General features: G+C 39.5%; 1 protein-coding gene across 3 annotated transcripts in view; it reads left to right on the top strand.

Annotated features, from left to right (window-relative positions):
• LOC133534580 (uncharacterized) overlaps positions 1 to 17,503 on the top strand; it is a 46,234-nt gene that overhangs the window by 4,095 nt on the left and 24,636 nt on the right. The window contains exons 2-5 of one of the 3 annotated variants that reach the window (XM_061873749.1): positions 8,445 to 8,613; positions 9,613 to 9,766; positions 9,948 to 10,142; positions 11,259 to 11,406. In XM_061873749.1, coding sequence (XP_061729733.1) covers positions 8,445 to 8,613; positions 9,613 to 9,766; positions 9,948 to 10,142; positions 11,259 to 11,406 — 666 coding nt within the window. Of the gene's footprint in view, positions 1 to 8,444; positions 8,614 to 9,182; positions 9,488 to 9,612; positions 9,767 to 9,947; positions 10,143 to 11,258; positions 11,407 to 11,438; positions 13,418 to 17,503 lie in introns of those variants that run through there. The other 2 variants (XM_061873751.1, XM_061873750.1) reach the window with 2 other exon arrangements.

Raw genomic sequence — 17,503 nt, 5'->3', positions numbered from 1 at the left:
ATCATGTTTCCCCAGGTAGGTTCATTAGTTACCTTGTGTCCCTCAAAGCGAAAATAATTATACCTTGCGAAAATAGACCTTACGACAATTATTATAAACAAGTTTATTACCTTCTACATTATGTAATGATATAGAATCTGAGCTTTGAATATTATGACCGACAAATATTATGACTAACAATGATGATGACCTGCAAAAATCGGATCTACAATTTATGTCGTTTAATTTTATGACTATTAACAATATGACTAATAAAAATTATGGTAGAAAACGTTATGGACTGAAAAAATCGGAACTAAAAATGTATGGGAACCAATAGAGACCCATTAAAACATGACCGAAGGGAGTGATTTTGCACGTGTTGCGAATAGCCTTTTCGCACGTATATTGTACAACACTTTACAGTACACATGGCCCTTTAAATTTTCGAAATATGCACGTATAGTGCTAGTTAAGTTACCACACTAGGGCGGTAAAATAACACCATATGTAGTTATGTACCTTAATAGTACATTACGACACTCATGCGAAAAGTAGGAAGTTCCCAACGAGTGGCGATAAATTAAAACGCGACCGACGGGAGTGCTTTAAATCTACACGTGTTGCGAATTACCTTTTCGCACGTGTATTTTACAACGTTTTACAGTATACATGGCCCTTTCAATTTTCGATATGCGCCGTTAGTCTCAAGAAGATCTTTCACGATAGGTGTGAAAGATCTTCTTGAGACTAATCAAACGAGCCTAATCACAAACTGGTTTAGTTACATGGTTGATTGGTACCGGCGACTACCTTCCAGCTCCATCATCAGACCCTGAGTATCACCTAGTGTCACAAATCTTGTTGAGACGAATCAAACGAGCATAATCACGAAGTGGTTTCATTACATATCTAGTTGATTGGTACCGGTGACCACCATGCGGCTCTATCATCAGAACCTGAGTATCAGCTAGTGTCAAAGATCCTGTTGAGACGAATGAAACGAGCTTAATCATGATATTATATGGTTGATTGGTACCCGTGACCACCTTCATCATCAGACCCTGAGTACCAGCTCGTTTCTAAACCCTCGTTGATAAAAAATAATTAAACAAAGGAGTTTTGACCATGCAATGACGAAACATATGTAAACGAGTGAGTATAATTTCTTGCTAGTAAAAAATAATTCTTTATTATTATACAAAAGTACATATACCCTGGATTTAGTATTTTCCCACAAAATAACATTTATTAGGACTTTAAAATTTGGTTACCGATAGTGTTGTTATGGTTGTTTTCAATATACTACACGAAGGATCAAGATTGTTTTATCCATCATTGTAGTGTGAGCGAGTGGTTAAATTGGGTAGAAAGGATCGGTATACTGCGCTCGCATAGCGCGTAAAATACCTAAACTTGCTCAATGCCGAAACGTGAAAGCGCTCTTAAACCCTTCACTATGAACAACAAATGTACCTATCTACGTACGAGTATAACTCGCATGATGTGTGGTATAAGGGCACCTACTTAGACGTCATATTGATTTTCATTAGAATTATATTCACCAGTGGGGTTGGGCGACGCCGGCAGAGGACAATCTAAAAGTGATAGTGGTAAGTGTGGTAACGGTGGCGTAGGTAAACACGATTAAATATTTGTCTAAGTAAAAACTAGATGAGGAAAGTGTCATTTAAAAATATTAGGCCATATATAAATAATAATGACGGAACTGGAAAAGTCCTGGGCCGGATGGATTTCGTGGGCGGCAGCGACGATATTGGCGGCCGATCCCCCATGGGAACTTCAAGCACAAGTCCTAGCTGAAGTATACCGGTTCAAAACCCGTCGGAGGACGGATGGCCAAGTTTTTAGTTGGCAGGAGTTAAAACGTGTACGTGCCTTTGGCGCAGGACCACATGCTTCTTCAATGGCTATTGCTTGAAGAATGCCCCGCTTGGGAACTCAGCCGAGCCGTATTAAGGCAAGAAGTGGGAGCTGACCTCTCACTGCCACGCGTTATATGCGCGATGCTTGACAGTGAGAGGAGCTGGAGAGCTGTAGCCTCTTTCAGCGAAGATATAATCTTGCAGTAGGAGGCTTTGGAAAGGGTGCGAGAAAACGATCCTGAAGCGCACCCGCTCCGTCGACGTAGGCCAGGAGGTCGACGCAGACGTTATGCACATTTGCTACCTCCGCCCTAGTAGACCCATGTGTGGATTGGGGAATCACCCACTATGGTAGTATTATTGAACGAGCGGCACTAATAATAACCCCCCATAGAGCCTGCAGCCCGGTCACGGGCCGCCCGCCGGAGCGTCGCCGGAGAGGCGAAGGTGGCACTCGTTGGGTTTTTAGACGGTAGTAGGCGCCCTCGTCCTTTAGTCCGTCATACTAGTCTTGCTCCCCCCGAGACGAAAAGGTGCATGCAAGCAATCCCAAAACAAGAGCTAACAATACCATGGTACGTTACCTATTTGAAATGTGCTACTTATATACACCTGTTCTGGCCGCGTAGCCAACGTGCAAATCGCTTACGCTCCGTAGCGATCGAAACGCAACTGTCACTGTCGCACTAATATGGAAGACGGATAGAGAGACACAAAGCGATTCGTTGTCGAAGCGATAGCGATTGTCACCTTGGCTAGGCCGGCTGAACAGAGACATGTCAAACGCTTCGCTTGACAGACAGATGAAGTATGCGAAAGGAAAGCCATCACGTATATTAACAAGCCATAACAGTGCGAAAGAGGCAGACTACATACGAGAAAACGTAACCATTTTTAAGTTGAAGTCGGCCGAATCAGATTGCCGTATTTTTTGACGTGAAAAATATAAGAGAATCAAAAAGAAAAATGTATATTAAGTAATTTAGATGGTGTCATGCTATGTGCCGGGTTGTAGTGTTTCAGGGCCAAATAACCCAGGAAATTTTCGTAACGATAATTTATCAAATTAACAGCATAAAACGTGTAAAAAGCCAATTTATACAGTTCATTATAAGTTTTTCTTCAATTGTGTGTTAATTTAATATTTCATCATATTAGTCATTAATTTAGAATATTTTGTGTAAAAACCTAAACTGTTACTTTACTTTAGGCTTGACAAAATGTTCATATGACTGTGTCGATAACTCGTCGGTATATTAGTAGGTATGGAACAAGACATAATTAAGATATTAACCTATATAACCGACTTAAAATAATAACGATTGTTATAATACCTTTTTTGAAGGTGCACATTTTTAGCGATAAATTTAAACTTCACTTTCCAAAACAGTACTTACATTTTAACCACATTTCCACGGCTTTGCCGCCAATACAAGGAAACACAAGACAATTATTTAAATTATATATTAAATCGACACGAGTTGCGAATTATCTATTCGCACATGTATCGTACAACGTTTTACAGTACAGTACCTGGGCGACCGAGCGTTGCTCGGTTATAACTATTTATTGTAATATGATGGTGTATAGGTGATAATCTTAACTACATCTTTTTACTAAATTAAACTTGTCTAAAACAATAAAAATTACAAAATATATATATATATATATATATAAACTTGAACATATATAAAAAAAAACAAAAGTTAGTCACCGGGCGAGATTCGAACCCGTAACACTCGTTTCTAGCAGTCCGCGTCTTAACCCGCTCGGCCAGACGGACATGCAGTGGCCGGCAACACGAATTTTTTTTTTTTTTTTTTCTCTAGTTATATCTGCGATCAGTCAGACTATAAGCAGATTGGTTGAATGCTTAATAATGTGACGAGCGAGTCCTCCAGTGAGGGCTTCCACTCTTTTTTTTTTTCCCTCTTTCTATGTATGAGGGAAGATGTCTTTTCTTTTTAACCTTTTTTCATATCCCTTGTCTGTGAGTTTTGCTGCCAGGTCATTTGGGTGGTGGCTTAATCTACGTTGATATGCTTTAGTTGCATGAAGGATTTCTTCCTTCACAGTATTGATTTGCAGGTATTTATGTATTTCCGAGTTGGTTGTGAACCACGGAGCGTTACATATGGACCGCAGTATGTTGTTTTGCATTCTTTGTATTATTGAGATGTTAGAGTTACTGGCACTGCCCCATAGTTGTATGCCGTACATCCATGCTGGCTTAAGGATAGATTTGTAAATTAGGAGTTTGTTGTCTGTGGAGAGTTTACTGTTTCTTCCTAGTAACCAGTAGTAATCACGAAATCTAAATCTTAGTTCTTCTCTTTTTGTTTTGATGTGTTGTTGCCATGTAAGCCGTCGGTCTAGATGTAAGCCGAGGTATCGGACACTGTCCTGGTGGGGCAGTGTGGAGTTTTCCAGAGTAACTGAGGGGCAGTTTCCTTTCCTTAGCGTGAATGTAACTTGTACAGATTTTGATGCACTTGCTCTTATCCTCCATTTTTGTAACCATTTTGTTATATCCTCCAGTGCGTTTTGTAACATAAGCGTGGCGATACTGGGGTCCCTGTTGCTTGCAAGTATGGCAGTATCATCAGCAAAAGTGGCTGTGGTGATACCATCCGCTTGTGGAAGGTCAGCCGTATAGATCGTGTAGAGCATCGGTCCCAACACTGAGCCCTGGGGGACTCCAGCCTTTATTTCTAAGAGCTTAGAGGTCTCATCCTCCTCCTTAACTTGAAAAAGGCGATCTGATAGATAGGAGTGAAACAAGTTAAAGTAGCTATGGGGCAGGTATGTGCGTATCTTGGAAAGAAGCCCTTTGTGCCACACTCTGTCGAATGTCTAGAAAAGCTGAAGAACAGTATTCTTTTTCTTCCAGTGACTTTCTAATTCGCTCTACGACTCTATGAACTTGTTCGATCGTGGAGTGGTTTTGTCTAAAGCCAAACTGGTGCGTTGGTATGACTTTTGTCTCTTCTAGTATTGGAAGGATTCTTCTTAGAAGCAGTTTTTCACAGACTTTCGATAGGGTCGGTAATAGGCTAATTGGCCTATATGACGTAACTTCGTTAGCAGGTTTCCCTGGTTTGTGTATCATGAGTATCTGAGAGACTTTCCACAAACTGGGATAATATTGTACTCTTAGGATTCCATTATATAGTGTCGTCAGGAATACTACTGCTTTTCTCGGTAGATGCTTTAGGACTTCTTTTGAAATGAGGTCGAATCCTGGTGCTTTTTTATCTTTCAGATCATTAATTACTCTCCAGACTTCCCCTACAGTTACTGGAGTTGGTGGGAGTGACATTTGGAAGGGCTGACTTAGTGTTTTGTCTACTTCTATTTCAGACTCTGCGTCGTTCGCGGCATTTGGGTAGAAAACATTTCGTAAGTGTTCTGCGAAAGTTTCTGCTTTTTGTCGTGGGGTTCGCGCCCAACCTGTGCTACTTCGCAGTGGTGCTTTAGCTAGTTGCGGCTGGTCAAAATTTTTCGTAAATTTCCACAACGAGTAGTTTGTTGCTGCAGTTCCTGTTAGTGATTCTAGTTGCGTCTCTAAGGTGATGTTATGCCAGTTTTTTAGCATTTCTCTTAATTTCCTAGCTTCATTCTCAAACGCAGTTTTATCTACATCCAATCTAGTTTGGTGCCAAACCCGCCTCAAGCGTCTTTTGCTTCGAAGAATGCTTTTAATGGATAATGGATAATTATCACGTTGCTTGCGGTTGTGGCTTTCTGGAGTGGTTAACCAGCAGGCCTTTTGAATAAGAACAGTGATATACTTAGTTGCGGTTTCTATATCATGAGGAGTCTTAAGCGCAACTTTTAGATTAACCGATTCCTCTAAGTAGTTCTTGAAAGCCTCCCAATCTGTTTGTTTATTATATAAAGCTTCTGGCTCTTTTTTCTCAATCACCATAGTGCTTATAGTTAGTAAGACAGGCGTGTGGTCTGAGGAGCTGTCATAGCAGGGTTCTTGTTTGAGATAGTGCCTAGTCAGACCTCTTGTCACGAAAAAGTCTAGCAAGTCCGGGAGTTTTTTTGGATCTGCAGGCCAGTAGGTTGGTTCAGAGGTGGAAAGTGCTAGAAGGTTCATATTCTCTATGCTTTTTAACAATTGTCTGCCTCTAGTGTTTGTTAGCCTGGAGCCCCAGTAAGTGTGTTTGGCGTTCCAGTCTCCGCCAGCAACAAACCTATTTCCAAGCGTCTTGAAGTAATCTTCATACATATCACAGGTGATTTTGTGTTTGGGTGGACAATACGTTGCTGATACGCTCAGATGCCCCGCTGCATCTTCAACCGCTATTGTTGTAGCCTGCAAGTGTTCTGTCCTGTACTCGGGCAAGACGAAATGTTTGATAGACTTTCTCACGATCAACGCTGTACCGGCGTGACCCCTGCCATCTGGATGTAGTGTTATGTAGCACTGGTAATCATTAAATTTGATATTAGACGCGGATGTACAATGGGCTTCGGATATCAATAGAATGTCTAGTTTATGTTCAGTCATTACTAGGTCAATTTCATTTTTGTTTGGAGCTAGTCCATTTATGTTCCAGGTTGCTAGTCTTATTGCACTCATTTTGTAAGCTTGTCGACTAGTTTTGTTATGAGGGACATAAAAGCACTCATTTGTTGTAAGAAGAGATCAAATTTTTCATTTTGTTTCAGCAGTAGTACTTCAATCTGGGATCCTGGAGTTGAATGAGTAGGCTGTGTGGTTGTTGCCACATTGAGTGCATTATTAGGGGATTTTATGGTTTCTGCATAGCTGCTATTTTTATTCGCTCTAGGATTAGGACCAGTATTTCCCTCCTTCTGTTTATAGTTGTTAGTTCTTCTAGCTAGTAGTTCTCTATAAACCTCACAGCCCTTATAGCTAGCAGGATGGTCAGCTCCACATAGGCCACAAACGGCAGGGGTTTTTCGGTCTTTCTTACATTGGGACGAGAGATGTCCTTTTCCACATTTGACACAGCATGGAGGACGCATACAGTAGTTTTTGGTGTGTCCATATCTTTGACACCTTTGACACTGTACAATAGTTTTTTTCTTTTTCGGGTCTTCGATAACCACCGATTGATGATATATGTATTTTAGTTCTTTGACCTTTTGGTTATTCGGTCCTGGCAATACATTAACAAAAAATGTTGAAGTGGGTTTTTTCTCCGGTCCATACCTAGCATTAATGATTTCTCCGGTAACAGTATTACCGGTGGCCTCTATTTCGTCCTTGATCACACTTATTGGAGTGGATGGATGAAGATTTCTTATGACGACTCTGTAGTTTCTTTGGCTTTTTATGTTGAAAGTATTACCAATCAACCCTGACTCGCGCGCTTTAGTCATAATTTTATGATAGACTTCCAAGCTGGCACTTCTCAGGGTGATTTTATTTTTATTAATCTTGTAAGTGAAAGAATTCTTATCAACCGCTGTTTCCACGAAATTAGCGACCATATTCTGCGTCGAAAGAAAAACGCATGAAAACTCGAAAATACGCGTTTTCCCAAACATAAGACTAATCTAGATCAATTGTATACCCCCAAAAACCCCCATATACCAAATTTCAGCGAAATCGTTACAGTCGTTTCCGAGATCACAGAAATATATATACATATATATATATATACAAGAATTGCTCGTTTAAAGGTATAAGATATGGCCCTTTAAATGTTTGACACAGTAACGTAATATGCTAATTTGCGCACTAGTGCGGTAAAGTAGCACCATATGTACTGTAATAGTACATTACGATACAAGTACGAAAAATAGGAAATTCGAAACGAGTGGCGATAAATTAAAACACGACCGAAGGGAGTGTTTTAAATCGACACGAGTTGCGAAGTCAAAAAAGCAGATTATATAAAAGATGGTCCCAGACACGTATTTCGGGATTTTTATTAGCAAATTACCCCCAACCCTTTAAATTAGGGGATTGAAGATTGTCTTAAACAACTTACAAAAAGAAGTGAAATCCCATCAATAACATTTTCAAGTAAAATGTTGCCAAAACGACACCTCGAAACGAAACGGCTCGCAATGTCAAAAAGTTATCAAATCTGTTGTAGACATAGCCCTACATCTCTACATGCCCTAACTTCACAAACTCTACACCTAGTTACTCATAATATGTGGCTTGGACGTTTTGTTACTACAAGAAGTATTGTATGATAAAAAATAATGAATAGTGAATAAATGTTTCACCTTCCGCCCATGTGACGGTAGCGAAACGGCTAAGCCATATATTTTAACTAAGGTATAGAGTTTGTGAAGTCAGGGCTTGTAGAGTCAGAAGCTTGGCTCTACAAGAGATCTGATAACTTTTTGTGAGTGCGAGCCTTATGGTTTCATTATGGCAACATTTTACATGAAAATGTTTTTGATGGGATCCTTCCTTATTCATATTACATATCTATACGTTAACAAAGAATCAAAGATGTGTTATCTACGATATATTTGGCCACTCTGACTGTCACTATCAATTTGATTATATTAAATTATGTTCTCTATGTAGCTGAGTGTTTAATTACTCCTCCTACCTCTAATCACAGTACATTAACTTGTCAGATGTCTCCGCATGCTACGGACACCCTGCTGCCGCAGCAGAAACCTCCTCAAGTGCAACAGTCGAGGAGTCCGCCGCCAGCCGCGGACTTGGAAAAAGCTGCCTCTGCAGAGTCTTGCAAGGACGCTGGAATCACAGAATGTACCTGCAGAGAGATGGAATTGGGAGCAGGTAAAAATCCATCCATCGCTTTCACTGTAAATCATACGGTAATTGGGACTTGATTTACTTTTCTATAGTTTAAAAACTTTCTTGTCCCGTGAAACACTCCATTACAAAAAAATAGCACATATGTGACGGGAACTTTTCTGCTAATTGCCCGCCACTCACCACTTTTGATAAATTTAGTTTTTCTATTTGCAAAAGAAGTTGGCCCATCCTGTATTAAGTATTTCCTTTACAAACTGAGTTCGTTCATTCAGCAAATACCAAATTAGTCGCTGAAAAAAAGCAAATCAGTCGTATTTTCGGAAACTGTTACTGCATCTTATGCATGCCAAGTATCTAAATACGGCGTAGATGATTTCAGAAGCGCTGACAAAAATGGATTGAACCTGAATACTGACTGATAAAATTCTCATTAGAATAACACTGTCAACTGATCGTTAAACAATATTTATACTGTATAGCTTTTTCATTTTATTTTAATAGTACATTACTATAGAGGCCGGCAACCCAGTTTCTCGTCGAGATATGTATAGTGCTTTTCTCAAACTTGCAATTAAAACAAAAAATTGTAGTCAATTTGTTTTGTGGCGACCTACTTGGCTCGCCACTCTACCAGCGATGTAAAACATAACGCGCGTAAGTCCGCGCGCCTGCGCCATGTGCCACCGCAGTTGCTTAGCAACGAATATGCACAACAAATCACCGTACCAAGCTAACTGAAGCTAGTTGATGGTTGGATGCCAAGACGTTGTGTCACAATGTGACGTTAAAAAACAAAAGAAGGTTGCTTTACAGTCCTAGGTGTGTAAAGCAGTATGAAATGCACACATCTTCACTCATCACACCTGATATGTATTATTTCCGGGCCTAATTTGACGTAAGTCATGTCATCATTTCATAGCAAGTTTGAGAAAAATGACTTTACAAGTCAATTCGAGTTGTATCACACATATTCTTGAGAGCCTAGGTAACTTATTCTTTGTTTAACTCTATGTGTTTCAGGAGACGCGGTGTTTACGTGCTTTGTGGTAGGGCCGCTGGTTGTGGGTGTGTGGCGTGGCACGTGGGGCCTGATGGAGCTGGCGTCGGACTACTTCCCCTACGCGCAGACCTACGTGCTCGCCATCATGGTGCACGTGTGCTTCGCTTTACTCAGGTCAGGGGACAGTTTTGGTAGCGTGACGTTATTACCTATTCGTATCTCATTGTCGAATCACGATCACGGCTTCTACAGCCGCTGCTCAGATGGTGCTTCAGACGCAGCAGGCTGAAAAGAACTAGACCTGCCCGATGTTTGATTATAAGGAAGTTAACAATAAAATCTGTTCTGTCACTAGATCGTATCTGCTAGACCGTTCAGTTGGAGCCTGGGGCGAAGAGAAACGCGCCGGGCGGTGGTTGAGGGAGCGCGCTCTCTCTCGGCTGTACGCTTACGTCTTCATACTGTCCAACGTTATGCACTGGCGCGGCGGCTGGGGACTGTTTGATGGCGCTGTGGCGCTCATAGTACCTTCAGAAGACGATAAAAACAGGTAGTTGAGAGCAATCAGGCTTGTATACTATGGGATTCTAGTCATGCATAAACGTACTTAATATTTTATTTATTATGTTATGTCACTAACTTGTCAAATGTCAATTACTAAGGTGACGGTTTAATTAGTAATAGTATTTATTTTATAGAAACGTGATATAATAGAGAGCTTTTCAGTCGAGTACCGTGTTTAGGCTACGAAGCTTGCTGAGTGGCCTAAGTAACATAAGAGATGGAAAATCTTGATTATAAAAATCTAAATAATTAAACAAAATTAAGTAATCGCTTACCATCAGGTGATCCGTCTGCTCGTTTGCCTCCTCTACCATAAAAAAAAAAAAAGTAAGTATCTCAGTAGATTAAAATATAGTATAAAACACATCAACGCACTTTTTATTAATTAAATAGTAGCGCATTGATGTATTTTGTTCTATCCTTTAATGACAAATGATTCATCGCATTTTTTTTATACTATGTCGGTGGCAAACAAGCGTATGGCCCGCCTGATGGTAAGCAGTATCCGTAGCCTATGTACGCCTGCAACTCTAGAGGAGTTACATGCGCGTTGCCGACCCTAACCCCCTCCCTCCCCTCGTTGAGCTCTGGCAACCTTACTCACTGGCAGGAACACAACATTATGAGTAGGGTCTAGCGTTATTTGGCTGCGATTTTCTGTAAGGTGGAGGTACTTCCCCAGTTGGGCTCTGCTCTAGATCTGGAATGTCATCCGCTGTGCTGTGCCCTACCACACAGAGCGAGATGACATTCACAATGCCCATACCTCTCTTGTGGACGCATTTAATTACGGTTGACTAAAGGGTTTCGTAATAATTCATTATAGTTGAGTCGGGAACCCATTGTGAGAAGTATGCGATTACAGTTTGGTAGAATGATTCCAAAGGATGAAAGCTACACTATGTTCTTACTAATCTTGGCTGTCAGGTCGTCTGTCTTTATTGTCTGTCAGCGAATCGGTCTTATATCCATTAAAGATGGTTTAAATTTACGCAAAGTATCTGTTTATATTATCGCTATAACAACAAATTATGAGGATAAAATTAAATTAAAAATTGAACTGAGAACTAACGTTATCAATAGGTATACAAAATTGTTTCAGGCCTGTAGTGATCGCTGCTTTAACGCTGTTATTCTACATATGCACGTTGGCATTACGAGCTTCTAAGAATATACTGGCGTCCCCGTACTTTCTCGTCACGGACGGCAAGGAGCCCACCTACATCTTTACCACGCGTTTCAAGACCACAGTAAGTTGATAACGGTAGGCGCCACTCTAGGCTGATAATATATACCACATTGAACACACGCTAGTGGCACGTCCCGGCATTTCGATGTTTTTAAACTGAAATATCAGAGAATAGTTTGTTACGCAATAACATAAGTAGGTAAATTTCTTCTAATTTAAATGAAATTAGGTAAACGTGTAGTTGAGGGCATCATATTTTATTCATTATGAGTAGGCTCGATCAAGGGATTATGGAGCTAGAAGAGCCTAGAAGGTCCAAAAGCTATTTCAAGGAGTACTGTTATGTATTAACCATGGACCCCTCCCCTTGATCGACATCAACCTCTCCACATTCTCCTAATATGCTACTATTAGGACAGTTTTGCTCCTAAGTGTATATAGGCTAGGCGGTCGAGGCAGTATAGGTAAAAAACTTAAGTAAGTCACCTGTTGTATGTAGTTGTGATGTGTTCGAATAGACAATACATGTTTAAAAGACAAACAAAACAAATGTCTATTCGAACACGTCACAACTACATACAACAGGTGACTTACTTAAGTTTTTTACCTATACCTATGTATTGTATTATGTATTATATTGCAAAGTATCGAATGATTATGACGCTGAATTCCGTAGAAGAATATTTGAAACGAATCTAATCCACGAGATAAATTATTGCCCTAACGAGTTAGAGACGAGCAATGTCAAGAATGACTGCTATACAGGTACAGTGCGTTTCCTTGCAATATCTCTACGTAATCCATCATTATCCACTTTACGTGCACTTAATCACAATAACTATATAATTGGCTGTATATTAGGCATGACAGTAAGGTCAAGGTCCTAATGATGTCCACTTGAAGCCAGCGGTTAGGAAGCGGTTAGTTGTCGTTCCCTAGTCCCGATTTGCTATTACCTCGATTAGTCTGAGGGTCACTAGCTTTACCTAGGTACCTCTCGCTCTCTATCAACGTTCTGCTAACGACTATATTGTCATACCGGATAGATATTCGATTAATTCGTATGCTACGGTATTTATTAAACTTAGGTAAATATTATTGAACGAAAACCGCATGACTATATATTATCAAATTGTTAGGAAACGCCAGAAATGCAAATAGTTCGAAAGTATTGAACAAAACGCAGAAAATAAAAAATACCCATTGCATCGTCTGATTTATGAGATGACCGCACAAGACGTGCCCTAATCCGTTTATCTTATTAAGTAATTCATGCCTGAGATAAAGGCCATTCAATTGAAATAAACTCGAAGAAAACAATTTAATTGCCGATATCCCGTCTAGTGCAGTTGCAACCAGCCGTCGAACCTTTATCTCCGAGGTGTACCGACAGCTCACTAGGATCGAGTCGTTATCGCGTTGAACCGCGCTGCGCGTCGCAGCAAACAAGTTAGTTGTAGTGCGTCACGGCGGGACGCGGTGATAATAGAATTACTAGTTGAAATACAGTCGCGTTCAGAACCTAGAGAGCCGCAGACATGCGGGGCAGCACTGCCGGCCTCGCGGACACTCTCGCCAGTGGGTCCCGCGCACATGCCGTCCTGCTAGAGCTCGCCGATGCACTCTTCGCGAGCATCGTCGTCGCCCCCGCCGTGGTCGCCTACTGGAAGGCGACATGGACGCTCATGGACTTGTACGTTTTACCGGAGAACAGTGTAGGCTCCGCGGCGGTGTGCACCGCTTTCGGATTTTGCTGTGACTTGTTGTTTTGCTTGACGCAGAATCACTTGAGCAGATATCTGTGCCCGGACCGGGGCAGGTTGACGTATTATGTGTTGTCGAGACTGTACACTTGCCTGGCCGGGGTGGCGTGTGTTGGGGCGTGGCGGGGGGCGTGGAACCTGTTGAACGAGTGCACGGGTGACAGCGCGAAGACGCTGCTGTCGACGACGGCAGCGGCGACGCTGTCGCTGGCAGCGCTACGCTCGCTGCGCAATATTTGCGCGGCGCCGTTCGCGGTGGCCGTGGATACGCCTCAGGATTACTTTGATGTCCCCACCATGTTCAGAACGGTTGGTATCGCAAAAACAATATATCTCATCTGATAATGTCCATAACTCTACCCATCTATACCTATTCAATTCATAAATTACTACATTGTAACATTAAGCAGATTAGGTACCTATGTGATGATCGTTGGACAAAATACATCTTCATTTTGGTAGGTAGACTTTCCTTTCTGCAATGCTTATTAGGCAATCGAAAAGTCAGTGTCCAGTATCAATGTAGTTATCTGATCTGATCTTTAACATCGGTTTAATTTGCTCGTTAGATCTAAAGTTAACTCTGCGCCGATTTCGCAAGCGACAAAGTCTAAAAGCGACAACATAATCGTGATATTAATAAAATATGGTAATTGATAGTGGTCACATGTTTGTGTGTGACCTATAAGTTTCCTTCCTTACCTTCACAGTTGGCCTGAAATTACCAGTTTAAAATCAAACACTTATATACAAAGAACATGCGGCGTAACTATAAGCAGAAAATCCAAAGTTTAGCAGCATACTCTTTAGCGAAATGGCAAAAAGAATTAAATATTAATACTTATTTATTTTACATGGGGCCAATGATGTTGTTTAACCTCTCGTACCAATATTGGTACGAGAGCAAGCGAAATATTCCAAAATTGAACCACGAGCGTAGTGAGTAGTTTGAAAAGTGGAATCTTAACTGGGTTTCGAGGCACGAGGGTTAACAACCTTTAATCCCGAGTGAAACACAAAGTCTTCAACCAACGCGAGGAAATACTAACTATAAATAAAACCATAGAAATCAAATTAAAATAAATATAATTTATCTTTCAAAATCACTTATAAGGCAATTCTACCAGCCAACATGTGGAAACAACTTAAAATATGCATCAGATTACTTTGCCGTTCTAGTAGATAAAGTATTTTTGGCGTTACTTTTTAACCTTCTGATTAATGACAAAACAATGTTACTGATGTCATTTGTTATTGTTTTAAACTGACTTTTATAAACACCCACTTGGAATAAATAAAAATGAATAAGCGGGTTTTCCCGTGATAGTTAATTGATTTAGTCAGGCAAACCAATATTATCAGTAAAAGTAGAATAAAAAAAAAAACTACTCTTACCTATCCTTTTTTGGTATTTAAGAAATAAACAGTGATTCTTTCTGCCTATGTTCCAGTGACAAGTGACTCTTGCCAATTTAAATGTACTCATATAGAAGGAAATCACAACCGTCGTGAAGTTTGACACGTTTATATATTTTCTTTTAATATAGACATACTGACTAACAGCTTTTCAATTAACCTGATTTGTGTCAGGTATATATACATTAGCACATTACCCATTTTAACCCATTTTATCTTTATAAACGACCAAATATTGAGAATTGATCATACATGTACCTTAAATTTTATTAGCATGCTCAATATTCGAAGAAAAATAACGAACGGCCCGATTCGAAGAATAAAATAAGATAACGATAAGTTCTGGTTTAGATAAGTTCTCATTTAGATATCGTTTGTATGTCGTATAATGATAGAAGCAGCTCGGTTCGGGCAACCAATGTCACTTTGACGTTAGAAATATCGTAGATAGATCTTATTGGGATCACAACGGAATCAAAATAAACGTCAGTTTTGAAATTTCGTTTAGTTATAGATCTTTTAAATATCTTAAACGTGTCTTGATCATTCTTCGAATCGGGCCGGAAGACAGCGAGTGCAAAAGTGCACGTACACGTGCTGTGTGTACCTACAAAATAAATAGGTGTCACCAGTAGATTTTTGGATGCTAATGATAATCAAAAGATAGATAGATATAGCCGGTCAGACAAGTTTGTCAGGAGAAAAAGGCGCGAATTTCAAATTTTCTATGGGATAACGCTTCGCACATACACTTGAGTTTGCCGCTTTTTTCTACAGACTGAAATAGCTTAACAGACTATAGGTAATAAAATTAAAATCTGTATCTTAACTTGTCGCGGATACTAACACTTCGGTACCCCTAGTGTAAATAAATTCGATTTCGAAACGTGACGTACGCGTTTGCGTTTAGTCTCATTTTGTATTGGATTTAGAAAGAGCGCGCCAAGCGGGACGGTTTGGAAACTCAAAATCCTATACAAAATGAGACAACGCAAACGCGTTCGTCACGTTATGATGTCGATCAAATTTACACTAGGGGTACAGTATGTGTCTAGTCCAGTGACTAGCTAATTTAATTATGCGTTTAAAGGTAAAAAAGGCGAAAGGTGAAAGAGGTTTTAATTGGAAAAGCGAATTATTGTATTTTTGACATAGCTTGGCTACGGTGACAGTTGTTATAATGATAAATAATATTATACAATGTTGCGTTTTAAGGCTATAAATTGTATGGAGATGACAGCTGTCACTGTACCTGAGTTATGTGAAAAATATTAGAGTCAGTTCGGAAAGTGAAGAGTCGTGGAATATAGAGGAATACTTTGACTCTATAAGATAGGATTTTTTTAATATATATTCAGAATTGGGTCTTTCAATACTCATGCAGTTACCCTAAATACAGCTGAACAATACGTATACTAAACCGATTTTAATAAAATTTGGCAATGCACAATGAATAAGAATATAAGCCAGGTACTTTATCTGTAAATCCTCCCTCCTATGGTCGAAGGAAGCTCAAGTAATTTGCTCACGAAGTAAAACTTCTGATAATAGAACAGAATAGATCTCCTTAATGACACTTATTTTGTGTTTAGCTATTTAATTCAATATGTGGGGATAATAAAGAAACTTTGCGTTACAAAAGACGGAGGAGAAAATCTTTTAATTTGTATTGCTTAGGTATAGGATAGGCTCGTCATGATAACTTTAAGTTTTCGACCTCGAAAGGTCAGAGCGTTAGCCGCCATCTTCAATCAAAGGGGCATTTTTTTTAAATAACTCGTCTACAGTTAAAGACATTAAACATTCAATTATTTTTTATTGTTTTTAAATTTATTCTGTACGTCTTACAGATAAAAAGTTACAAGCGGTGGAAAAAATAAATTTAGAGAAAAATATACAACTCCAATTGAATCTCGCTAATATCAATCCGGGAGAGAAACTGCACAACCAGAAGCAATCGTAGATGCTGGAGCACGTTTTCTGGTTACTTTGTGTGGTGGCGATATGGAAAAGGAGTCCTTAGAAGAAATCCGGTATCAACGACTCGCAAAATCCTCATTAAAAAGTAAATTTAAACTTGCTAGGCTAATAGGACAACTGCTGAGCAGTCATCTTATTAATATACTCGTATATGTTACGTTGTATATTTAACATTAAAGGCAAAATGAATTATTTTTTATATTAAGATGTATTCAGGTACAGTAGGCGCCCGCTAATCCGGCACGTCCAGTAATCGGTTTTCGTCTGGGATGGCAAGCTCTGTAATCCGGCATTAACACAGCCGAACGCCGGAGTACAGAGCGGTAGCATTGTTTATGTGATTTCGCTCCCGTTCGGCAGTTCGATCTTGGGCATTTGAAAACAATGCTTTAGATGACACTTTACTGACTTTGAGGAAATTAAGAGGCAATATAATGAACAAAATATATAATAGTAAGAAGTATTCTAAAATAAATACATTTTTCGTTAAAGGGGAAGATGATCCCCTTCCGCGACCGAAAACGTTTTACGTGTTGAACATTACAACGAGGAGACCCAACATGTTGCCATTACTGATTCTAAATAAAAAAAATATTTACGTACAAATCCAATAATCTGGCATATATTAATAATTACAGAATACTTAAACATCCATCCATATTAATAAAAATTTAAAAGTTTATATTTAAAAAATGCGCAGAGGTTTTACAAAAGAACATGCGGTTCTGTAAAATTCCTAAATGTTTAGTTAAATCAAAAACTCTACATAAAAATTATGAATATAAGTGTCATATAAACTTTATATTATACTTCCGAAGTTATGTCATTATTGTGTATATATTCTGCAAACAATAATCATTAGTACCTGAGTGTTACATCTGCGAAATGTAATCTATGCGCCAAAAACAATGGCGTACCGCCGCGAGTGGCTTAAAACAAGAGTTTTTCGTAGTGCATTGTTTTATATAGCTTTTATTATGTTTTTTGATATTATTAGAA

This window comes from Cydia pomonella, chromosome 2, assembly GCF_033807575.1.
Source record: "Cydia pomonella isolate Wapato2018A chromosome 2, ilCydPomo1, whole genome shotgun sequence".
Classification (NCBI taxonomy): domain Eukaryota; kingdom Metazoa; phylum Arthropoda; class Insecta; order Lepidoptera; family Tortricidae; genus Cydia; species Cydia pomonella.
Note: the sequence above shows the minus strand (reverse complement) of the source record. Positions and strands in the feature narration are given on the sequence as shown.